This window comes from Sparus aurata, chromosome 18 (assembly GCF_900880675.1).
Source record: "Sparus aurata chromosome 18, fSpaAur1.1, whole genome shotgun sequence".
NCBI classification, from domain to species: domain Eukaryota; kingdom Metazoa; phylum Chordata; class Actinopteri; order Spariformes; family Sparidae; genus Sparus; species Sparus aurata.
The window spans coordinates 501788-527476 of NC_044204.1; the positions used below are offsets into that span (position 1 = coordinate 501788).

A 25689-nucleotide genomic window follows, 5' to 3' on the forward strand; every position below is an offset into this window, starting at 1 on the left:
GGGAGTCGACGAGAAACCCAGGTTTGTCAGGGCCCACCGCACATTGCCTGCTAAGCCAAAGGAGAGAGAACCACCACGTCCGATGGTCATCAGGGTGACACCATTTTAATTAAAGGGATATTCCGGTGGAAGTTTAATCCATGGTCTAACACACCGTGAAACTGTGTTAGACTCCCTCTTGAGAGATAAAGTTTGCAGACCGCTAGCTAACGTAGTTTTAGCATCCTCAGAAACTACCGCACGACAACAATTCATTGCAGTAAATGGGTCCAAATATAAAACCGCCATCAAAAAGCTACAAATAATGCTCAGAACAGCACCAAACTTCAGCAACATTAGAAATAGGGTCCCAGGGAGGGGGGCATGGCTTGGCCGCAATGGAGTAGGCTGTGTTCGACGTGAGCTCCCGTTGAACCTCTATTTTATCCAAAAAACATAAGGTGTAATCTTTTTCATACAACAGTAAACTATCACTGAACTCCATCGGATAGTGGAACAAGTCCACGCCGGTGCCCTGATGGACACGAGGCTGAAGAAATTTAAGTATACTGGATCCTCCAAAACAAGGCCCAATACCTCCTCGGACCAGAATACTGCCAAGAGTCCAGCTAAAGTGACCCCGCCCTCACCTGCTTTGGGAGAGATGGACGTCGAAGGCTTGAAATCAGAAATCCTTCTTTCTCTGAAAGCGGACATTTCAACAGTGATAAAGCCAGAGTTGAAAAATGCCCTCGCTGAGGACTTTGAAATGCTCAAGAACAAGCTGAAGGCGGTGAAAACGGCGATAATGAACAACACCGTGGCGCTGAAGTCTGAGATCGACCAGGTGAAAGTTAGCATCGAAGAGGTAGAGGGGGGGCTATCAGCATGGTCAGATATAGTGGCTACTTTACAAAAAACTGTGAGTGAGATGAAGGAAGAAATGGCAGAACTGAAAACGAGGTCTGAGGATATGGAAGGGCGGATGAGGAGATGCAACATAAGAATCATTGGAGTACCTGAAACTCCCGACTCCAGTACTACAACCTCTGTATCAAAGTTGCTAACTGAGGTGCTACAGTTGGATAAAGAGCCACTGATCGACTGCTCGCACCGGAGCCTAGGGCCAAAGAAGCCAGGCGGCAAACCTCGCGCCATCGTTGCTAAGCTACATTATTACCAAGACTGTGTCCAGATACTGCAACGTGCTCGCACTCGGGGTATGCTCCGTTTCAACAGGGAACCAATTACCATCTTCCGGGACTACACGGCAACTGTGGCTAAAGCTCGGGCTTCATTTACAGAGGTGAGGAAAGCTGCTTCGCGACCGACAGGGAGTCCGGTACGGGATTCTGTTTCCAGCGCGATTTCGGGTCACGTACAGAGGGGAGGACAGGGAGTTCACTGACCCGGAAAAAGCTATGACCTATATCAAGAAGAATATTATCCTATCCACGGAGGCCGCAGAATGTATGTGAGATTGATCATCTCAACTGAACATAATACCTCTGTTGACCTACGGGTATGTTGAACATGAGTATATCACTATGCCAGTTTTCATCAGGTACCAATTCATAACACAATGTTTGCATTTTCTATATACTGTACCACTTTCTTATTGGTAACGATGACCAGCCTGAACTGTGTGCTCATAGGCTGACATACTATTTCATGTTCAGCTTAGTGTTCCTACTAAAGTACTGATTTGTTGTTTTTGCTTAAAGGATATCCTGAGTTAAAATGAAAGAAACGCTGTTACAGTTCCTGATTGTTCTAATGGGTTAATTGGGTCAGCCTTAGTTGGCTATTTGTTAGAGACATTACACTTGATGCAATGTTATTTAAGGAAGTTAATGCTGTATAGTCTTGATACTCAGCATGATTAATATATTCTTTCCCAAGAATTATAACTTAAGTTTACTGAGCATTATACCTGGAATTGTATTACATTACACTTTACTATTCCTTATTTTCTTTATGTTGGAGGCTCGACGGGAGCCCGATTGCTTAGCTTTACAGTTCCCAACCACAAACACTTAATGTGTGGATTTTTCTCTGAGGGTTGTTGTAATCAGCTTGTTCATGTGGGTGATGGGGGGTGGGTAACTACTGGACCGATCTACGAACTGATGCTACTCCGCCAGAATTTTATTTTTGTTTTTGTTTGTTTTTGTGTTTTTGTGTCTTTGGGTTTCATATATAGTACTCACTTCTCTGTATACACAATATGGCCAATATAAATAATACAAGAGGTTATGATGGTTGCCCTGTTAACTTCATAAGTTGGAATGTTAAATCACTTAATCATCCAGTGAAATTTTAAAAAATATTCTCACACCTAATAAAGCTCAGTGCAGATATTGCATTCTTACAAGAGACCCATATACGTTCTTGTGATAGTTCTCGCCTGGGTAGGGGATGGGCTGGCCAGGTGTATCAATCCAATTTCTGCTCAAAGGCTAGGGGTGTTGCTATTATGATAAGTAAAAATGTACAGTTCACGGCATCTCACGTGCGAACTGACTCTGCAGGGCGATATGTCATTGTGGTAGGAAAATTATACTTGCTCCCAGTTATTTTAGCCTGTATTTATGCCCCAAACTGGGATGACCCTTCATCCTTCACCAATTTTTTTTCTCACTTACCAGACATGACATGACATGACATCATCTTATACTTGGCGGTGACATTAACTGTGCACTTTCTCCTCTTTTAGATAGGAGTATTTCTAAGAGGGCATCCCTGTCGAAGTCAGCACACTCTATTCAGCTCTTCCTGAAGACCTATGGTGTAGCGGATGTATGGCGGTTTCGCAACCCCACCTCTAGGGCGTACTCTTACTTTTCCCCGGTTCACAAGACGTATTCACATATTGATTACTTTTTCCTGAATAAAAGAATTCTGCATCTCACCAAAGAATGTGATTACGGGGCTATGGTCATCTCGGATCATGGTCCCTTAATCATGAAAACGTACATTCCTAATACACAATCTACATAACGTTCATGGCGGTTCTTCTGTCAGAAGATGAGTTCACTAAGTTCATATCGTCTGAAATTAAAATGTTTCTCGACATCAATCAAACCCCAGGGATGTCGCCATCTATAGTTAGGGAGTCGCTAAAGGCATATCTAAGGGGTCAAATTATTTCTTACTGTGCAAATAAAAAAAGGGCTAGTAATGAGCGTATTAAAAAATTTGCAGATGAGATATTAGAGTTAGATAGGCTGCATGGCCACACCTTATCAGCAGATGTAATTAAAAACGCTTGTCATTACAGACAGAGTTTGATCTCCTGTCTACCCAACATGCTGAGTACCTTATGTCCAAATCAAGACATGGGCATTATGAACATGGGGAAAAGTCTGGCCGAGCACTTGCTCACCAGCTGCGCCAAAGAACTGCTAATCAAACCATTCCTGAAATCAACGATGACTGTGGTTTAAAATGCACTGACAATGAGAAGATCAATTCCTGTTTCAGGAAATTCTACCAATTATTATATACTTCAGATGTGCCCACTCATCCTGCTGTCCTAGAAGACTTTTTTAAGTCCCTGAAAATGCCTTCTGTAGGGGTAGAACTTTCGGCTGATATGGAAAGGGATTTCTCTGTCAGGGAGATAGTGTCAGCAATCGGAGGCCATGCAAAGTGGCAAATCTCCAGGGCCAGAAGGTTTCTCAACCGAATTTTTCAAAAAGTTTTCTGACCAGTTATCTCCTTTGCTATTGTTAGTATTTGAAGAGTCTTTAGTCACCAATTGTTTGCCCCCAACCATGCGTCAAGCAGTCATCTCTTTATTACTTAAAAAGGATAAAAATCCCCTTAATTGCAGTTCATACCGCCCTGTTTCGTTGCTGAACACAGATGCAAAGATCCTTGCCAAGATTTTGGCACGTCGCCTTGAAAACATTGTCCCCTTTATTATTTTGTCTGACCAGACAGGATTTATAAAAAATCGTTATTCATTTTTCAATATCAGGCGTCTATTTAATATCCTTTATGGTCCCACTCCGCCCGATCCTGGGAATATTGAGGTGATGCTGTCACTCGACGCTGAAAAAGCGTTTGATCGGGTGGAGTGGGACTATCTTTTCACAACTTTAGAAGCGTTTAATTTCGGTCCTAAATTCATTTCCTGGATCAGACTCCTTTACACGCTCCCAGTGGCTGCGGTACGCACCAATAGCAACTTATCCACCTACTTCGAGCTGAAGCGGGGCACGAGGCAGGGGTGTCCTCTTTCACCACTTATATTTGCCGTTGCACTTGAGCCACTTGCATTAGCCCTGAAGCAGTGCACCACCATCAAGGGGATACACCGGGCGGGTTCGGAGCATAAAGTTTCACTTTATGCATATGACATGTTATTATTTATATCGAACCCCCTCTCAAGCCTTCCTAAATTATCGATTCTACTCACAAATTTCGGAAGACTATCTGGTTATGAAGTTAATCTTCAGAAAAGTGAACTTATGCCTATCTCTTCTGTAGACAGATCATATTTTGGGTCAATCCCTTTTAAATTTAGTCCTAAAAAAATAAAATATTTAGGTATATTGGTCACACGTAACCACAAAGATCTTTTTAAGGCTAATTATCATCCCCTCTTAAGCAGCCTTAAACAAGACCTGACGTGCTGGGACCAGGGCTGGACTAGGACAAAAAATCGGCCCTGGCATTTTTGGCTTAGACAGGCCCCTCATAATTAGCGGAGCACAACCGGAAAAAAAACCCATAACTTTTTGCCTTTAGGCTTCTTAGAAATCTACAGTTTATTATTACTTTAGAAGTCTATCAAATAACCATTGTGGAAAGCAAATAAGTACATTTACTCAACACATAGTTGAGTAAAGGTATATTCTATTTCAAGCATAAAGTATCATCGGCATCCTAGATCTCAGAAGTTTAGCATCTATTGTTAACTCTACCACTTTTGTCTGCTCTGTCTAGTTCAATTGATTATTTTATCCTTTTTATTGAAATCATCTCTAATATGTATTTTCTGAATTTCCCTGATATAGCAGCTCAATTCTAATTCTTCAGGTTAAAAGGTGCTCCCTTTAAAAAGCTATAAAATTGTTATATCAGGCTAAAAACAGGGCTGCTGTATGAGCTCATGCAAAGCAACTTGTCTTAAAAGCATTTGACAGATCTACTCTTGTTCTATGTGGGCAAACCTTTTGCTAATAATAGCCTACTTTTATACTTTTTTTTTTTACACTTACTTTAGTAATGCTTAAATTGCAAAGCTTTTACTTCTCATTTAGCAGTTTTAAAATCTGTTTTTTAAAACATGTTTAACCACAGCATAGAGGGTTGCTACACATTCAAATTACTATGCAGCCTTTCAACACACCTTTAACCTAAATATCTAAAATGCTATGATGGAGCCTAAAATAGACACTTAATGCTCATCCGACACTTCTCAGCATTGACCGTTTGCTGTTTTATCAGAATAAGGTGCCGTGGCTGCCAGATTCTGAGAAGTATGCAACACCAATTAATATCGATACTAATCAATCGCCATTGCTCAGCATTATCATGTATAGAGTTCTCAACGGGCCTGAAAATTACAGTCCGAACCGAAACAGCGCTACACACCCGTATGAATTGTCTGCCGCCCCGCCCCCCGTTAACACGGCCAGAGCCCGCGGGTCCGGTCGGGTTTGTCGGCCGGGCCGACCCGATGAGAGCTCTTCATGTAATAGAGCTAACGTTCCCTCCATCACCTCACAGTCCCTGTATTAACGTTACTACCTGCTTACCGGCTGTACTACACTGTCCCTGTCAGTCAGCATCATCTCTGGCTGCTCCTCTCCTGCCCGCTGCTGCTGTCTTCACCTTCAACCTGCTGTTACTGGATCATTGCTGTCTCAGAGGACATGGAGGCTACAGCAGCCCCTCCAGCGAACATGTCTGTGATTTTAGTACATTTTGCAGCATCTACAGTGAGATTCTTCTCTTAGCACGCAACTTCTCCGCACCCAATTTCTTTCTCTTTGGTTGCTCCATGTTGTCAGTCCTCGCGCTCAACACTTTGAAACTAGCAGAAGTTACAGGAGACAGCGCAGGGAGGGGTGGGGCCGCCTTCGTACTATATCCTGATTGGCTCAGTTCATAGACAGTAGCCCCGTCCCAGTGTGAACAAATAAGCCGGAGGCGCGGAGCGAGGGCGTGTCGGTCTGACAGTCTGATAACTGCACAGGTCCTTCACTCAACTAAATACAGAGAAATGTCCCACAAAGCAACGTTACAGGACCGAACAAAAGTAACGTAGTAACTGTAACTGTCTTTGGTAACTTATATGAGGAAAACAAATACCACAGCTGTACGTGAAGAAGCGTCCGCCCTCCTGTCTGTCCTACCGACTCTTCGTCACATTTCTGCCAGAAAAACAGCGTCTGTCACCGGCAAAAAACTTTAAAACAGCCTCCATCCCCGCGAGTGACAGACAGCGTCCTGTTGACTAGGGCTGGGTATCACCAGGTACCTCGCGATACGATACTATCACGATATTTTGCCCACGATAACGATAATATCACGATACAGCGATTCTGCGATAATCGATATATTGCAAGAAATTTCATCCACGATACATCACGATATCTGTGTCACTGAAGAAATTCAGAATGTATTGACTGCACTGAATCCATTTCACAGGAATTACAAAACATTGTCAATCAATTTCACATGAATGACAGCCAAGTAAACAAAGAGTATATTGCACAGTGTCTCTTCTTAACACACACACTGACTACAACTATCATTAAATATCTATATGTGTGGGTTTCAGAGCTACTTAAACCATTTTTAACATTTTATTTGGTTGTATACCTATGTTTGAATAAAGATAAAGCTGTCCTCCAAAGAGAGGTGGTGGTGGTGGGCCAAAAAAAAAAAAAAAATAATAATTTTTTTTTACATTTTTAAACATCGATATTTGGCACCAGTGTATCGATAACGTACCTCAAGACGAAATATCGCGATATATCGTAGTATCGATATTTTGGCACACCCCTACTGTTTACTGATGGTGATTATGTAGATTATGTAATTTAGTGCGAAAAACTTAACTCCGTCACTTTCCAGGATGTTTGGTGGGTCAGGATCTCAATCACTACACATTATAACAGCATTCATATGATTATAAACTGTCCGCGGATTTTGGATTAACGGGGGAACACCTGGGGAAACACCGACGTCATCAACATGACGTGTACCGTCACGCCTCCTTAGGAGCTGCAGCGCAGCTTTCTGTGTGAATTACACACCTGAAGGCGGAGATGCTTCGCTCTGTGTGAATCACCATCGGCGGAGAACTGGCGAACCACCGCTCTGGAGATAATGCGGAGAGGCTGTTTAAAAACGGCTTATATTGAAGACGGACCAATGGGCCGCCCCCTCTAAATTGTGCACTTAGAAAAAAAGGAGGGCTGAGTGAGATTGGATTAGCCCAATGTCCTTCAAGAAAATCAACCAATGGGCCATCGCGGTCGATAAAAATGATTTATAATAAAACTTTTGGATTAAATTATGAAAGCCCGGCCCATAAATGTGCGTCGGCCCACCGGGCATTGCCCGGTATGCCAGATGGCCACTCCATGCCTGGCTGGGACCCTCTGCCTCTCTTGAGGGAGGATCAATATGATTAAAATGAACGTTCTCCCTAAGTTTTTATATTTATTTCAATGTCTTCCTATTTTTCTAACAAGATCTTTTTTTTCTAATTTAAACAGTCAGATTTCATCCTTTATATGGCATAAAAGGCAGCCCAGGAGAAATAAAAATATATTACAGAGGCCTCGCGCATTGGGTGGAATGGCACTTCCAAATTTGATGTATTACCATTGGGCTGCTAATATAAGCGCACTGCTGTATTGGTTGAGAAATGATTGCACAGATGTCAATAGTACTGAATGGACGGTGTTAGAGAGGGCATCCATTGGATCTACCTCCCCAGCAGCGTTATTATGTTCCAAATTACCTTTCAAACAGCCTATCTCAGCCTTCTCCACTAATCCAGTTGTTATCCATTCAATTAAAACCTGGAACCAGTTTAGAAGGACCTTTAATCTCACTGATCTTCCACTTGTTGCACCATTGATTAAGAATCGTGTGTTTGTCCCATCAATGATGGATGATGCTTTTAATGTCTGGGCAAGAAATGGAATAGATACATTATCTGACCTCTACATCGAAAATAGGTTTGCCACTTTTATACAATTGCAACAGAAATGTGGTCTTCATTAATCACATTTCTACAGGTATTTACAGCTTAGAGGTTTCGTGGCTTCTAAAGCCTGATTTATGCTTCTGCGTCACGGCGACGGCGTAGCTACGTCGTTGACGCAGACCCCTACGCGGACCATACGCCGTAGCCTGACGTGCGCCTCCAAAAAATCCTGACTACACGTCACGTCGACGCGTGAACCGCAAGGACTGTGATTGGTCCGCTCAGAACATCATTTCCGGCAGTTGCTTTTCCGGTCAACAGTAGAACAACACCGCCATTTTTAAAGTTTTTGTGGTACGAGCGGCACGGAAAAAAAACACCCGCTCCATCTCAGTTGCCATTGTTTACTGTCTGACCAGAAGAAAACCAAGGAATCCGATATGAACCCCCCGAAACCAAAGAAAGACACAGCCACACCCCCCTAGCGGCTTGGCAGTGAATTGCAGACGAACGCGTTCCCTCGACGCAGAACTTCGAATGCTCAATGACGGCGTAGGGTCGACGACGTAGCTACGCCGTCGCTGCGACGCAGAAGCATAAACCAGGCTTAACTCTGACTGTTTCCCACTGAGTCCTCCTGAATCCCTGCTTGAAACAATTTTAAAATGTAAAGTTAACATAAAACAAGTAATAGGCAGAATTTATGCAATGCTTAATACACATAACATGAACAGTCTCGATAGCCTTAGAATCAAATGGGACACAGACCTAGATGAAACAATTACAGAAGAAATATGGCAAAAAATTATACAGCGAATCTCCTCTTCCTCTATATGCCTCAGACACACTGTGGTTCAGTTTAAAATAGTGCACCGTCTTCATTGGACCAAGGACAGATTGTCCAAGACCAAGATGGGTATTGACCCTACGTGTGATCGGTGCAGGCAGGCTCCTGCCACACTGCTGCACATCTTTTGGTTGTGCCCTAAGCTACAAAATTTTTGGCAGTCCATCTTTGAGGCATTCTCTGGAATATGTGGAAAAACAGTACACCCATCTCTTCTGATTTCATTGTTTGGTGTGGCTCCGGTGGATGCCACTTTTTCTGGGGGCCACCTAAGCATGATGGCCTTCTGCTCTTTGTTGGCTAGGAGGCTTATCCTGTTTAAATGGAAAGATGCTCTCCCCCCAACATATGGCCAATGGATTAGGGAGGTCATGAGTCATGTTCATCTAGAAAAAATTAGATACACTGTAAGAGGGTCCACTAAAAAATGTTATGTCATTTGGCAGCCATTTATTTCCTTTGTAGAAGGCACAGCAGCTACTAACATATCTATGTAACCCAATTGTGTATGTGTACCCTTTTTTTCCCCGTTATTATTATTATTTATTTATGTTGTCTTTTTCTTTTATTTGCCTAGATATCTTATATTATATGTATGAAACTGCAGACTCATATTTGAATATGTCAGGATTTATGGCAATTTGCTGGGGGTCCAGTACCTGTGGGTGGGGGGCACCGGGAAGTTGGTTGGTTTGTTTGTTTCTATGGACAGGAACTAGACTTGACTATTTTACGTGTAAATTGTGTACCCTTTGTTTGTTATACTTGGAAAATAAATTAAAAAAAACCTTGAAAAAAAAAGAAACAAAGAAAAAAGGTCCCAGCACATATATCGAGGCATCATACATTTGATATCATTGCCGGATTTGTCGGAAAAGATAAACGAAACTCACCACCCGAGAAACCTTCCTTGTTGTGGGGAAGCCCTGTGAGTTGATTACCGAGTGCAGTAGAGTTCCACAGCTCAATGATGATCATTACTGCAGGACTCTATATGCTATATGCTTCTCCTCAGGCCATGGTCAGGAACAATGGCACAAATTCTGAATATTTTCGTTTACATCGTTCTACAAGGCAGGGTTGCCCTTTGAGTCCTCTCCTATTTGCCATTGTGATGGGGCCACTGTCAATTGCTCTGCAGTCTCATACTGATATATGTGGTATAACCAGAAGAGGTGTAGAGCTGAAAGTGGCGCTATATGCGGATGATCTCCTGTTGCTTTTGTCTAATCTGCCACGTTCTATTCCTGCAGCCCTCTCAGTCCTGGACGCATTTAGTAGATTCTCTGGATTTAAACTTAATCTTAGCAAAAGTGAAATGTTTATTGTCAATGGAGAGGTAAATGAAAATTTACTTCAACTTCAAAATCTACCATTTAAGGTTGTGAACTCTGGCTTTGTTTATCTTGGAGTATATGTTGCTAAAACATTGGTTAATTTCTATAGGAAAAATTTTCTCTCTGCTCACCAAAATTAAACAAGATTTTGAGCAATGGACCCTACTAAATCTTTCTATATCTGCCAGAATCAATGCAATTCAAATGAACATTTTTCTGCGCTTTTTATATTTATTTCAATGCATTTCAATCTTCCTTTCTCTTTCCTCTTTTATTTGGAACAAGAAAACTCCCAGGTTGCATCGACAAGTTTTGCAGAGGCCCAAAGCTCTGGGCAGAATGGTGTTACCAAACTTCCTTTACTATTATTGGGCAACAAACATTAGAAATTTTAACTATTGGGTTAATTATGGAGATATTGAGGTCCTTCCATCATGGCTGATCTTGGAAGCAAATTCTCTTCATCCGGTATCATTAAAAGCTTTGCTCTACTCACCCTTGTCTTCCTCTTTTTCTGACTATACTAACAATGTGATAGTAGCCTCCAGTATTAAAATGTGGGCTCAATTTAGACGTCATTTTGGCCTGCAAACACTTTCTATTGGGCCTCCACTTGCAGCAAATCCTATTTTTCCCCCATCGTTAATGGATAGCACCTATATGGGCTAGGCTGGGCATACAAACTCTTAGAGACCTGTATGCTGATACTGTTTTTTCCTCTTTTCAACAATTTGAAGATCAAATTTCGCTTCCTAAAGAAATTTTTTTTAGATACCTTCAAGTTTCGAAATTTTGTCCGGAGCTCATTTCCATAATCTGTGGTATGTTCCTATCTGTAACTACTATTGTATGGAGAACTATTGTTTTTTATTATGTAAAACCCAGATTAATTCTCTGTAAAACAGATTGTTAAAAAAACAAGATGTTGAAGATGGACCTTTGAATTTAACTATAATTGCAGTTATTTCCTGTTTTACGCATTGTTTTTTTTTTACAGCTGGTAGCATATATGCTGATTAGCATTAATGTTAGCTATTTGGCCACAGTATCAATATTTATATCATGTTATTTTGCCTCTAATTTGTTAATTATTGTTTTTACATTCATAACTGTTGCACTGATTAGTAGCCTACAAGCAAGTTGAATATTATATTTGAAATTGCAAATCTGTTGTAATGTTATATTGCATATAATATTGTATACTGTCATTGTAAAAAGGGTATGCTATGTAGTCTCAGATAGAATGTATTCATGGATGTACGTAGTCTAATAATCAATACATGTCTCAAATTGGATAACCATTTATACAAGGGGCACAGAACTGTCCTCACGACTTTTTAAAACATCCGTACTGTGTGTCCACCTTCAATTTTTTTCCATTTTGTCGTTTTTTTTGTGTTAAAAGCCATTTTTTAGAGCGAGCATAACAGCTACGCTAGCGTAAACACAGAGTTCAACCTGTTCAACTGTAAGAGCATAACCGACTTCCGCTATGAACCATGGGTAAACTCACGAAATCCCCAGGACCCACGTTAAAAAAAGATTCTATCTGCCCAGATGTTTTACACTCCTAGCAACGCCCCTGAACAAACCTGTCCATCACTGGGACAAACAGACACATTGTTTTTACACCAAGACAGAAAGAAGTTCGTGTGCTGGATTTACAAGAAGTTCCAAATAATGAAGAATCAGTCAGAGACAAAGTTTCACAGAGTTTATAAAGTGTCTCGAACTGAACAACTCACTAAACTGACACATTTGTTAAGGGAGTCTGCTGATAGTGTGTTTTTTTGTCAGCTAAGTAGGCGGTTCTTCGGTGTGACCCAGGACACTCGGAGCTGTCCACCTGGGATCAGATCACTCAGAACAGGTGTTGACTCAGGTGAAACAGCCTCTGAGACGAGGACCAGAGAGTCCACTATCGTCCGTATGGGGACACCTTGGTGTGGTAGTCCAGATGCAGAGTCATGGTTGTGTTTTTTGTCAGGTGTGTAACCCATCACAGGTGAGTGTACTCACAGTGCGACCTGTGACAGCTGCTCCTTGGTCAGGTTCAGAGGGTGGTTGAAGGCTCTGATGCCATACTGGCTGGCGTCCCGTCCTTCAGGTAAGTTTGCTCTCAGGATGCCGTTATTCATCACATTGATGAATGCTCCGATACTGTGCCAGCCTTTGTTATTGAACCAGATCTGAGTGTGCCGCACGCACGCACGCACACACACACACACACACAGCTCATTAATATTCATTGATCACTTCATTGTTGTCCTTCATTGTGTCTTGACTCGCTCTAGTCGTCCCGTCTGTTTCTCACCTTCACATTGTTCTTTGTGTCCAAACCGTTGATGAAACCAGACAAACTGTCCAGGAACCGATCAGCTGCAGCTCCCTGCAAAACACACAGAGACACACACACACACACACACACACACACACACACACACACACACACACACACAGCTCAGTGTGAGCATGTGACACACACACACACACACACACAAAGTGACATTTGAACACCTCTTTCTCTGACCTTCTGTAACTCAAAGATCTTTCGGACTCTCTTGATGGCGTCGTCAATCTCATTGGCAGGTGGGAGGACCTGAGTGCTCCTGGCACCCAATGAGAAGCCTCCGTACCTGCAGACAGAAAAACCAGAAGAAAATAAAAATGTAATAACTGGAACACAATGATGGACTAAAGTTATGATTTTCAAAATCAAAGCAGAACGGAAGAACTGACTGACCTGAATTCATTCACCCACACTTTGTTCTTTAGACTGTGGAACAAACATTCAAACTGTAATTCACTGCTCACTGTGTACGTGTAGTACTTGTGTGTATTTGCACTTATCTTCTGTGTGTGTGTGTGTGTGTGTGACCTCTTGCCGATGATCTCAGCGTAGGTTTTCACCAGATAGTCTGAGATGTTTCTTCCTGTCAGGTTCTGCAGAGTGTCGGTCGCACTCAGCTTCATCTGAACAACAACAACAACTGAATGATTCCATTATAAACTCTACATTGGTCCAAACAACAGATAAGCAGTGAAAAATATTAACAAATGTCAGCAGTGACATTTCATCAGTGGACAGAAAATGTTTTAATGTTAAAATGAATTGAGACAAACTGCTGATGAAGGTCATGTTTAGGTATGTGTTCAGGTGTGTGTTCAGGTGTTGTCAGGTGTGTGTTCAGGTGTGTTCAGGTGCGTGTTCAGGTGCATGTTCAGGTGTGTGTTCAGGTGTGTGTTCAGGTGCGTGTTCAGGTGCATGTTCAGGTGTGTGTTCAGGTGTGTGTTCAGGTGCGTTTTCAGGTGTGCTCAGGTGTGTTCAGGTGCGTTTTCAGGTGTGCTCAGGTGTGTTCAGGTGCGTGTTCAGGTGTGTGTTCAGGTGTGTGTTCAGGTGCGTGTTCAGGTGCATGTTCAGGTGTGTGTTCAGGTGTGTGTTCAGGTGCGTTTTCAGGTGTGCTCAGGTGTGTTCAGGTGCGTGTTCAGGTGTGTGTTCAGGTGTGTGTTCAGGTGCGTGTTCAGGTGCATGTTCAGGTGTGTGTTCAGGTGTGTGTTCAGGTGTGTGTTCAGGTATGTTCAGGTATGTTCAGGTGTGCGTTCAGGTGTGTGTCTGACCTCAGGTGGTGGCAGTCCTCCGGCTCCAGCAGGACAGTCCGGCAGCATCTTTTTCTTCCCATCGCAGCTGCAGATGCAGGCCGGAGACGGGTCCTCCATGGTCCAGTTAGAGGAGCTGAAGAGCTGCTGGACGCTCTCTGGGACGTCTGGAGTCTTCCAGTCCTCATCGCCCATCGTACAGGGAGCCTCTCTGATTATTGATCAGCAGTGATTAGTATTGATATGGACAGTGAGTCCACAGCAGCAGCTCACACTGACAGTATGATGATGATGATGCTTTATGTTTAAATCTGATCATCACAATATTATTGATCGTCTCCTCCTGATCAATCAATTTTAAATCACTGATGTTCTCTTACGGGATGGGAAATCCGTCCATGCAGCGAGTCCCAAAACCCGGAGGGTCCAACAGAGTGTTCAATAACTGTTGCATGTTGGCGTCTGCAGGAGCGTCATCACTAACACACACACAAACACATTGTTTCATTTACGTTTATGATGACTTCAGTTTGCAGCTGGAACTGATGGTGTAATAACAGGTGAGGACAGGTGAGGACAGGTGTGTACCTGATGAAGGTGACCTGGTCCTCGTACATCCAGGGCTGCAGCTCCAGACTGGGATATTTTCCAAACGGGGGGACAATGAGGCTGAAGACCAGAGCGATGCACACGAACACAGCGGGGAGAACGATCTGCAGGATGGACGCTTTAAGATTCAGACCAAAAAGAAAAACTACATAGCAAACAACTGAACAACAGCTCAAGTGTGAGCGTACCTGAGCGAAGAAGCCCTTCCTAGAGCGCCGAGCGTACAGAAGTCGTTTCCACATCAGAGCCACAAACTGCTGCCGCTTCAGACCCCAGCCGCTCACCTGGTAGGAACCTTTACCATCGGAGCAGTTCAGCCAGTCCGTCTCCCTGCTCACTGACAAGTCACATTAAAGATTTAAGATTGATTTCATTTATCCTAACAGGGAAATTCACTTGTTACAACTGCTTGAGATTCAACAGTACAGCAAAAAGAATCAAAAAATATATGCATAAAGTTAAATAAAAAAAAAAATATATATATATATATATATATATATACATACATACATACATATATATACATACATATATATATATACATATATATCAGAGGAGGCTCGTCCATAGAGGCAGAGGAGGTTGGTCCTCCTCTATTTTTGAGAGGCATGAGGAAGATCAATGTTTTTTTTAAGAAAGAGTAACTGGTTGAAATAAATCATTACCAAATCTCAGTATCATTTATAAAATATTATATATATATATATATATATATATATATATATATATATATTACATCATTAAAAAAGTTTCTTCTTTGGAAGAAAATCCACCTAAAACGGTTGAACAGCGACAGCTGCAGACGGAGGAGACAGAGCAGTCTGTGAGAGGAGCAGGGAGCAGGAAAGTGGGGGCTAGAGGAGGACGGAGGGCTTCTGTCCTCCGTGGGAGGGATCTCCTTCCATTCACTCAATGCATTCAGGATTTTTTCATGCTGATCTATGATTGGCTAAGACACGTAAAATGACGTGCTAAGGGAGGACATCCCCCCTTACCAATCACGACCAGAATACAAGATTGACAGCAGGTTGGTCCAATAACAGATCCCAAATTTCATTCTCACATTTATACAACCGTAAACAAAATATACTTTTATGTATTTTAAAGCTTTCACTGCCAGCCATGCTCGGACAAGAAATATGGAGTTTTCAGCGATATTGGAATCGGTTTCAAAGGAAATATAAGCAAATTTCTTAAAGAAAAAAACTTTTTGGAGAAATCAGAGAGAAGCAGCCAGAAAGATAATTCATAGCTTTCGTTTTGTTCGTTCCAATACAGGACTTAATGTTAGCGCAGTGGATAGAGCAGTTACTTGCAACGCAGGCGACCGGGTAATGAATCCCAGTAGAAGTACATATTGATATTTTTTTTGTCTTGTATATTAGCCATTTAATAAAATGTTTTTTAAAGAAGTCTTGTAAATCATTGTTTTATTGCTTAATTTTCATTGAATATAAGAAAGTAGGCATAAGTAGTTGACTGATGAAATAACATGACACCGTGGACTGGTTTTCCTCCCGTCCTCCCCAATTTTTGTCAGTCACCAGCCGCCACTGATATATATACATATATATATATACATATACATATACATCTTCTCCGATACCTGCGTCTGCGTCTGACTCGTTCTCGTTGTTGTCATCTTCTGTTAACGGCCTCAGACAGCTCTGATGGTCTCCTCCTCCAAACGCATGAGTCCTCCTCCGCCTCCGAACAGGAAGTGTACCATCTGAACACACACACACACACACACACACACACATCAGGATGACGACTTCAGTGTGTTGTAATTACATCACGGTGTGAGGTCAGAGGTCAGGTCTCACCTGAGGGAACGTCTGTGTCGACTCCGTTATCTTCAGCCACTTTCAGGAAAATCTACAGAGAATTCAAATTAATCCATGTGAGGATCTGGATCATTATGACCAAAAGTTTGGTTCTTAATTAATCTAAGGTTGTTTATGATCCGATCATCTGATATGCAGCTGGATGTCAACAACAGGATCTTAAATATGTTTTCATTCAGAAATGACTTGGATCTGAAACAAAGAAACATCTGACCCTCAATGATGAGTCTGCAGCTGAAGCAAAGCTTTAGGTCTGTGTCTTAATATTTGTGTGTTTAATGTTTGGATGAATTGGGTCAGTGTCACCTCCTCCAGCGTGGTGTCCGACACGCCGTAGCTGGAGATGCCGAGGTCGGGCAGCTTCAGGTCCAGGTCTTTGAAGAGCTCCACGAAGGCTCCGTCCTTGGCGGCGCTGTACGGCAGGATGTAGGTCAGCTCGTGACCCAGGTCCTCCACCAGGCGGGCGGCAGGGACGTGACACAGGATCAGACCTGACACCAGGGACACGTCGGGCAGGACGAAGGGGATGTCACAGATGGATGCGGCGGGGCCATTCTCTGAGGACGGAGACGTGAGACACAGATCAGATCCACCTGAAGGTGAATGAATCAAACGCTCTGCGGGAACAGAGAGCTCACCGATGGTCGCAGCCTCACTTTCATGTTCGCTGCCGAGGCCGGCGTCACTGCTGCTAACCGAGGCGCACTCCTCCTCCTGTGAGAGGACAAGACCACAGGTGAAGTTCTCTGTCATTAAATACTGCACAGAGAAACAGAGGCACAGAGAGTACTGATACTGATACTGCACAGGGTGGGTAGTAATACTGCAGAGAAATACTACAGAGAGAGTAGCAGCTCAAGTACTTCACAATGTTCTGGTTGTGTCAGTAAAAATGAAAGAGTCTGTACTGAGAGACAGTGATGATGACGAAGATGATGATGATGATGTTGATGACGCTCACCTTCTTGGTAAAGGAAACAGTGCTGGACGAGTTCCTGCAGGAGCTGAGTGACGGCTCCGGTTCTTTCTTGACCAGCGTCAAGTAGTAGCCCGTCCCCAGCTGGTTCTTCAGGTACAGAGACGAGCCCACGCAGCACAGCTTCCCGTGGGAGATGATGGCAATGCGGTCTCCCAGGATGTCTGCCTCGTCCATGTGGTGCGTGGACAGGATGATGGTCCGACCTGACAGGAAACAGGAAATTAAAGACCAGCTGCTGAGAATAAACAGTACCACTGATTAATACAACCGATCGGGACAGCTCTGTACCCTGTCGGTACTTCAGCAGCAGGTCCCAGATCCCTCTGCGGGCGTACGGGTCGACGCCGGCGGTGGGCTCATCCAGGATCACAACCTTTGACCCCCCGATGAAGGCCAGAGCCACAGATAGTTTCCTCTGCATGCCGCCGGACAGAGTGCTGGTCCTTGAGTGCCGTTTGTGCGGCAGCCCAGTGTCCTTCAGGATTTGCTGGATCTCACCTTTCACCTGCTCCTCCGACAGGCCCTTGAGTCGGCCGTAGAACCAGATGTGCTCCTCCACCGTCAGCCTGCAGGTGGCGCCACAACAGAGACAAGCTCACATGACGAATCAGGTGGATTCATTTACAGACGAGACTGAAGAGACTCAACATCCCTGGACACTCACATGCTGAAGAGGACGTTGTGTTGAGGACAGACACCCAGACTCTGTCTGATGGCACTCAGCTCAGACCGGATGTCTTTGCCCAGGATGTAGGCTGTCCCCGAGGTGGGGGGGAAGAGACCCGTCAGGATGGACCTGCAGCAGGGACAGGATTCGAGATGCACCGATCAGGATTTTTTCCGAGCACCGAAAGCAGTATCTGCCGATCCCGATATTGTCGATCACCGATCACAGCGTCAAATCCATAAATTCTTCTATATTGTTGTCTTGTGTAACTTTCATATATTCAATTAATGATTCTTCTTACACAACATTGACATTGTATTATTAAGTATAAAAAATTAGGAGATGATAAAGTATCATGAATTGACCCCCGTTTTATTGCAGGCTGAGGCAATGTGCAATATTTCACACTCTAGAGACTCTTAGAGACAACTTGGACTCATCTTACAAAGAGTAACTGTAGCTTACTAGTGGGAATGCATGCAGTCAGGGTGGGAATTTCCTCATTTTAGGGGCAAGTCCATTTGGCCTTCACTTCACATGGATTATGTATTAAAACATTTTTTTAATACCAATATCAAGTTAATGTTACATTAGAAAACAGTTTTTGTTAAGTAGGGTTAGGGTGAGGTGATTTTTGTGACACCACACTGAATATTAGTGTTATTGAATATTTCTCCCAATAGAAATTCCCCAAAATTATGGCAAAGCACATTTTTTCCAAACAAAAAATTGTAGAATAACCAGCAGGAGACCACTGATGTGTGGAGTGATTTTGGTGGCACTACACTCTGAATAATAGTGAAGTTATTGAATATTTTTTGTAGTTTCTCTTTTCGGTGTTGCACTTTGTAGACGGTCCCTGCACCCTCGTCTCACAGACGGCTGACCATACAGACCCGGAGGACCGCTGGTTTTGATAAAAATACGGTTGTAGCTCGTTGTCTTCCTCACTACGGTAGGAAAGAGCCGTCGTTTGTGTTTTAACAAGGTTTCACTTATGAGTTATTGATCCGGGAAGTTCGAATCTGTGAATATATTTCCAACTTTACCAAACTAAATCCTACTACATAAGTCAGTTACGTATCATGTCGAAACCAGCTGCGCTCGCTCGCTGTGCTGTAAGTTTCGTTCTTCTGTTTTGAGACGCTGCTGCTGTGTGAGTCTCCACCTGCGCGAACCGCGAACTCACTGAAGTTACTGTGAGTGACTACTGTGCACTCAGGTGGCTGTAATTCAAGGCAAGCCCACTACGCTGACCAAAGGCCACTGTGGCCATACGATGAGATTTTTTTCACGCGGCATCAAGGCCAAAGTGCGGGTGGCCGCCGTTGCTGCCGTGAAATTCCCACCCTGCATGCAGTCAATGCACTCTATATTGAAACATCATCTGGTCAGCCTGCTTTGATCTATTTTGAGAACTCCGATCAAAACCGATAGGGGCATTATCGGCCGATTGCGATCGGTTGCTGATTGATCTGTGCATCTCTAGACAGGATGACAAAAATCTGAGTCTGAACTTGATCTGAGTCTGACACCTGGATGAGGATCGGTACTGGTATGGTCCTGTACTCACATGGTGGTGGTTTTTCCGGCTCCGTTGTGTCCCAGGAAGGATGTGATTTGTCCCTCATAGAAGCCGAGCGTCAGTCCATCTATTGCCAGCTTCTTCCCGTGACGATAAACCTTCACCAGGTTCTCGATGTAGACGCCAAGCTCCAGGTGAGCTGGCTCCTCCTCGATACACACCACTGGAAGCACAGACACATGTACAGGAATTTTCTTTTAGATTAAAAGTACAGGAGGATATAAGATGTTTTTTGTATTTCAAATCTATACTTAATCTTCATAATTACAGATGTTACAGATGCAGCTCTGTGACGCCCCCTGTGGTCACTATTGTTACTGCAGTCTCACCTTCAGGGTTTCCTTTGCGGCTCAGAGGGACTTTGTTTTTGGACTTTGTGTCTGTCTCTCCGAGCCAGTAGGACTTGGTGAAGGGGAAGTACCAGGGCCGTGGGATCCCGTACTGACCTGAGATACACAGAAAACAGACTTAATGAAACTCAGACTGATGACGAATGTTTCTGAGTAAAGATTTAATATATTTACATGTAAACACACTTTTGTATCTTTGCCTTCGTGACCTAAAATAGATTGAGAAACATGCTGAAGTGAGATGAAGTTAAAGATCTTCAGATGTATTGATAAACTGATTCTGGTTTGTTTTCTCATCTGAAACCATCAGCTGTTTCAAAATCACATCTCGTCGTTCAACCCGGTGATGAAATAAAAACCATGTCAGCTCTCACCTGGAAACACGGCCTCGATGTACCAGGTGAGGACTCCGTACACGAAGGAGTCCAGGTACATCATGGCGATGGCAGTGCGGAGGCTGAAGTCGTCCTCCTCCAGAGGACTGGACACAAGGTTCTTCCACTGGATCCCGACGCCCTGCTCCTCAAACAGGGCGAAGTACTCACAGCCAAACCCGAACGCCACCGGAGACAGGAGGCTCTGTGGGGCAGGATGACATGGGACTGTCAGCCTGTCCAATCACAACACAGCATCAGGACAACAAACCAGTCAGAGTCTGGAGGTCTTACAGCGAAGACTTTGGCTCCGAAGCCGATGTAGTCCTGCCAGGCGACGCAGAGCACATAGGGCAGGTAAAGGGTGAAGTAGATGATTCCTCCACAGGCGGCAGCCAGGTTAGCGCGGGCGAACGCCGTGCTGAGCAGGAAACACTGCATGATGGTTACCACAGCAAAGGAGCCCAGGAAGAGGAAGACCACGCCAGGGTCGCTGTAGGGCAGCAGGTTCCCCTTCTGCTCAGGACACAAGATCACAACAACGTCTCAGGACAGGAAACCTTGAGTAAACTTCACATTCTCGTGATGTCAGATTCAGTTGTGACCAATCAAGACAAGAAGAGACGAGATGAGACCAGACGAGACAAGGAAATATAATATAAGGAGGCAATTCTGTATTGATCCTGTACTGATACTGTGTTGGTCCTGTATTGATCCTGTACTGGTCCTATAATGGTCCTGTACTGGTCCTGTATTGATCCTGTATTGGTCCTGTATTGATCCTGTACTGGTCCTATAATGGTCCTGTACTGGTCCTGTATTGATCCTATATTGATCCTGTATTGATCCTGTACTGGTCCTATAATGGTCCTGTACTGGTCCTGTATTGGTCCTGTATTGATCCTATACTGGTCCTATAATGGTCCTGTACTGGTCCTGTATTGGTCCTGTATTGATCCTATACTGGTCCTATAATGGTCCTGTACTGGTCCTGTATTGGTCCTGTATTGATCCTATACTGGTCCTATAATGGTCCTGTACTGGTCCTGTATTGATCCTGTATTGATCCTATATTGATCCTGTATTGATCCTATACTGGTCCTATAATGGTCCTGTACTGGTCCTGTATTGGTCCTGTATTGATCCTATACTGGTCCTATAATGGTCCTGTACTGGTCCTATATTGGTCCTGTATTGATCCTATACTGGTCCTATAATGGTCCTGTACTGGTCCTGTATTGGTCCTGTATTGATCCTATACTGGTCCTATAATGGTCCTGTACTGGTCCTGTATTGATCCTGTATTGATCCTATATTGATCCTGTATTGATCCTGTACTGGTCCTATAATGGTCCTGTACTGGTCCTGTATTGATCCTGTATTGGTCCTGTATTGATCCTGTACTGGTCCTTTAATGGTCCTGTACTGGTCCTGTACTGGTCCTGTATTGGTCCTGTATTGATCCTATACTGGTCCTATAATGGTCCTGTACTGGTCCTGTATTGATCCTATATTGACCCTGTATTGATCCTGTACTGGTCCTATAATGGTCCTGTACTGGTCCTGTACTGGTCCTGTATTGGTCCTGTATTGATCCTATACTGGTCCTATAATGGTCCTGTACTGGTCCTGTATTGATCCTGTATTGATCCTATATTGATCCTGTATTGATCCTGTACTGGTCCTATAATGGTCCTGTACTGGTCCTGTATTGATCCTGTATTGGTCCTGTATTGATCCTGTACTGGTCCTTTAATGGTCCTGTACTGGTCCTGTACTGGTCCTGTACTGGTCCTGTATTGGTCCTGTATTGATCCTATACTGGTCCTATAATGGTCCTGTACTGGTCCTGTATTGATCCTGTATTGATCCTATATTGATCCTGTATTGATCCTGTACTGGTCCTATAATGGTCCTGTATTGATCCTGTATTGATCCTGTATTGATCCAATACTGGTCCTATAATGGTCCTGTACTGGTCCTGTATTGATCCTGTATTGATCCTATATTGATCCTGTATTGATCCTGTACTGGTCCTATAATGGTCCTGTACTGGTCCTGTATTGATCCTGTATTGATCCTGTACTGGTCCTATAATGGTCCTGTAATGATCCTGTATTGATCCTGTACTGGTCCTATAATGGTCCTGTATTGATCCTGTATTGATCATGTATTGATCTTGTATTGATCCTGTACTGGTCCTATAATGATCATGTACTGGTCCTGTATTGGTCCTATAATGGTCCTGTATTGATCCTGTATTGATCCTGTACTGGTCCTGTAATGATCCTGTACTGGTCCTATAATGATCATGTACTGGTCCTGTATTGGTCCTATAATGGTCCTGTATTGATCCTGTATTGATCCTGTACTGGTCCTGTAATGATCCTGTACTGGTCCTATAATGATCCTGTACTGATCCTGTATTGGTCCTATAATGGTCCTGTATTGATCCTGTATTGATCCTGTACTGGTCCTGTAATGATCCTGTACTGGTCCTATAATGATCATGTACTGGTCCTGTATTGATCCTGTACTGGTCCTATAATGGTCCTGTATTGATCCTGTACTGGTCCTATAATGATCCTGTATTGATCCTGTACTGGTCCTATAATGATCATGTACTGGTCCTGTATTGATCCTGTATTGATCCTATATCGATCCTGTACTGATCCTATATTGATCATGTACTGGTCCTGTATTGATCCTATATTGATCCTGTACTGATCATATATTGATCCTGTACTGATCCTATATTGATCCTGTACTGATCCTATATTGATCCTGTATTGATCCTGTATTGATCCTGTACTGATCTGCGGGTTAAATTCAGGTAATCAAGTCTGTTCTGTGACAATACTTCACTTGTAGTTGCGTATCATTATCATCTGTGTTGGTGTCGTCACCTTGAGCAGTAGAACCAGCAGCCCGGCGCTGATCAGCAAAGGAATCAGGCTGCTGATGAACCAGCTGAACCACAAGATGCCGTTATTCAATCCCATAATCCTCATGGTCTCCTTCAGCCGCGCCTCCTTCTCATACACCACACTCTTCAGGATGATCGCCACAGAGTACATCCAGGCCAGAGTCATGAAGAGAGGCATGGAGCGGCTCATCACCCGCAGGAAACTGAGGAGGACAGGTGAGGACAGGTGAGGAAAGAGAGGAGACAGGTGAGGAGAGAGAAGACAGGGAAGGACAGGTGATTATACAGAGGAGACAGGTGAGGACAGAGGGGAGACAGGTGAGGAGACAGGTAAGTTACTCTGTGTCTCAGAAACATAAAACCAGATCAGGTTCTTCTTCCTACATGTCGTCTACGTAGCAAGGGTACGGCATCTGCTGGATGTAGACCCCCGTCTTCTCCTTCGTGCCCGTCATCGCTCTGATGATGCCGTGTTCAATCACATCCTGCAGGTATGTGAATCCGCCCCAGATGTACCGCATGTCCTCAAATGGGTCAGCGCGAGGACCCGGGTCCCAGTACCTGAAAAGGAGGATATATGGCAGGATAAAGTCCTGCTGGTACAAATTCCAAAGGGCCTGATGTGTGTGTGTGTTTGTGTTTTTGTCCTTACGCGTCTTTGATCTTATTGGTCCGCTCCACGTTGTCGATGTCCATGCGGATCTTGTAGTTGAGTTTTGGTGGCAGCTCGGTGGCGTTGGGGTCAACATCCGGGAACACAATCCCTGCCCAGAACTTCCTGTCCTCCAGCAGCACCATGGACTGGTTCACTAGTCGCTCCTCAGTGGAGACCGGCTCCAGTTTGTCTAGGTTCACACACTAACACACACACACACACATACACACATACATACACACACACACACACACACACACACACACACACATAATCAGATTACCTCTGGTGTTGTCAGCTGTTAATGTGCCGGCTGGTTGTGGTCTGTGACTCTCACCTCCATGAAGCGGGAGATACTCATAATGGCCTGGTCTGTCTCGTTGAACACCTCCCTCCATGTGACGGCGCTGCCCGGTGGTCGGGTATCCTCCGTCCGCTTCGACAGGAAGTTGGAGACATCGGCCAAGGTCCAGTCAGTGTCACTCAGCTGAGCGTGGAAGAATCTGGCGGTGATGTTGTTCTTCAGCAGGGTCTGGATGATCAGAGCAGGACGTGGCTTTAACAGCAGATCACTGTTCAAACACTGATTCATGATCATTCATGACAGGTCACCAAAATATGATGAAGAACTCATTAAGAGAATGAAATAAAAGGACTAGGAAAAGAAATAAAGAGCAAATTTAAAAAGTTGTGAAGAAAGAAAGAAACAAGTGAACAGATAGGAGACAGAACAGGTGAGCTGGTAGGTGGAGCCTCTGTACCCTGATCACGTCCATCTGCTCGCTGTTCTCCATGAAGTTCCAGACTTTGGGTCTCATCTCCTCCCACATCCCACCCAGGTCCTTGAACACACCGAGCTCTTGGAAGGTCCGGTTCACCTGAACACAGCACAGACACAAGTGCAGGTGAGAGAGACAGCTCCTCCTGCAGTAGGTCAGGAGACAGGAGGTGATGTCATACCTCATGGATGACCCTCTGCGTGGCGGGAGTGTGGGGGGTGTACAGGATCTTCCCCATTAGCAGAGGCTTCAGAGCCTGCCAGATCATCCTGGACATCGGGTTGGAGTCCATGTTCTTCACCAGACTGTTACAGTATGGAGCTGTGAGCACACACGCACGCACACACACACACACACACATACACACACACACAGGTCACTGTCTCTTCTTCTGCAACAGTAAACTGCGTCAGTCGGTCTGACCTGATCACTCACTGGACGAGTTGTCGTAGAGTGCCACCTGCTCGTCCTCGCTGCTGTTGTGGTTTCCGAACAGAGCCTTATAGTTGCTGTCTTCGTACCAGTTCAGGGACTTGATCTGCAGCCCGCCACCTTCAGGATGACCACACACAATCCTGGACACCGCCTGGTACATGGCACTGGGTGACGACGTAGCGTTCTGTGTCAGGAAGATAATCTCGTTCCTCAGGTCGATCCAGCTCTTCATACTGGCCAACTGGAGGACAGGTAGGGAGGGCACTGGTAAGCCTGGTCAAAGACTACCAGATGCACATGAAGGACAGACCAAGTACCTGAAACCAGTCCCTGAACCAGAGCCGTTGTTCAGAATAACAGACACGTTAACTCTGTAGCAAGTCCACTTCTTAGTCTTCTCAGTGTGCAGTAAACACTGATGTCCCAGTGTGATGTCCCAGTGTGATGTCACCAGGATGCATTTTAACCAAAGAAACAAAAATCAAATAACACAAGGGAAGCTCGTTCACACACCAAAACAGGAACAGGCACAATTTCCCCCCAGTCA

At 44.1% G+C, this 25689-nt stretch overlaps 1 protein-coding gene across 2 annotated transcripts in view; it reads right to left on the minus strand.

Annotated features, from left to right (window-relative positions):
* abca1b (ATP-binding cassette, sub-family A (ABC1), member 1B) overlaps positions 1-25436 on the minus strand; it is a 59107-nt gene extending 33671 nt beyond the window's left edge. Inside the window, exons 1-27 of one of the 2 annotated variants that reach the window (XM_030396720.1) lie at positions 25143-25436; positions 24889-25028; positions 24690-24806; positions 24266-24460; positions 23926-24131; positions 23658-23834; positions 23254-23476; positions 20642-20863; positions 20348-20552; positions 19953-20069; positions 19612-19786; positions 18036-18167; positions 17660-17937; positions 17354-17574; positions 17049-17106; positions 16699-16949; positions 16372-16423; positions 16152-16274; positions 14734-14882; positions 14525-14649; positions 14317-14415; positions 13958-14147; positions 13218-13312; positions 13083-13115; positions 12870-12975; positions 12654-12728; positions 12359-12528 (exon numbers count right to left, since the gene is read on the minus strand). In XM_030396720.1, the coding sequence (XP_030252580.1) occupies positions 12359-12528; positions 12654-12728; positions 12870-12975; positions 13083-13115; positions 13218-13312; positions 13958-14147; positions 14317-14415; positions 14525-14649; positions 14734-14882; positions 16152-16274; positions 16372-16423; positions 16699-16949; positions 17049-17106; positions 17354-17574; positions 17660-17937; positions 18036-18167; positions 19612-19786; positions 19953-20069; positions 20348-20552; positions 20642-20863; positions 23254-23476; positions 23658-23834; positions 23926-24131; positions 24266-24460; positions 24690-24806; positions 24889-25028; positions 25143-25374 (4166 nt within the window). In that variant the 5' untranslated portion in view covers positions 25375-25436. Of the gene's footprint in view, positions 1-12358; positions 12529-12653; positions 12729-12869; positions 12976-13082; positions 13116-13217; positions 13313-13957; positions 14148-14316; positions 14416-14524; positions 14650-14733; positions 14883-16151; positions 16275-16371; positions 16424-16698; positions 16950-17030; positions 17107-17353; positions 17575-17659; positions 17938-18035; positions 18168-19611; positions 19787-19952; positions 20070-20347; positions 20553-20641; positions 20864-23253; positions 23477-23657; positions 23835-23925; positions 24132-24265; positions 24461-24689; positions 24807-24888; positions 25029-25142 lie in introns of both variants that reach the window. The other variant, XM_030396719.1, reaches the window with a different exon arrangement.
* Positions 25437-25689: the final 253 nt, after the last annotated feature.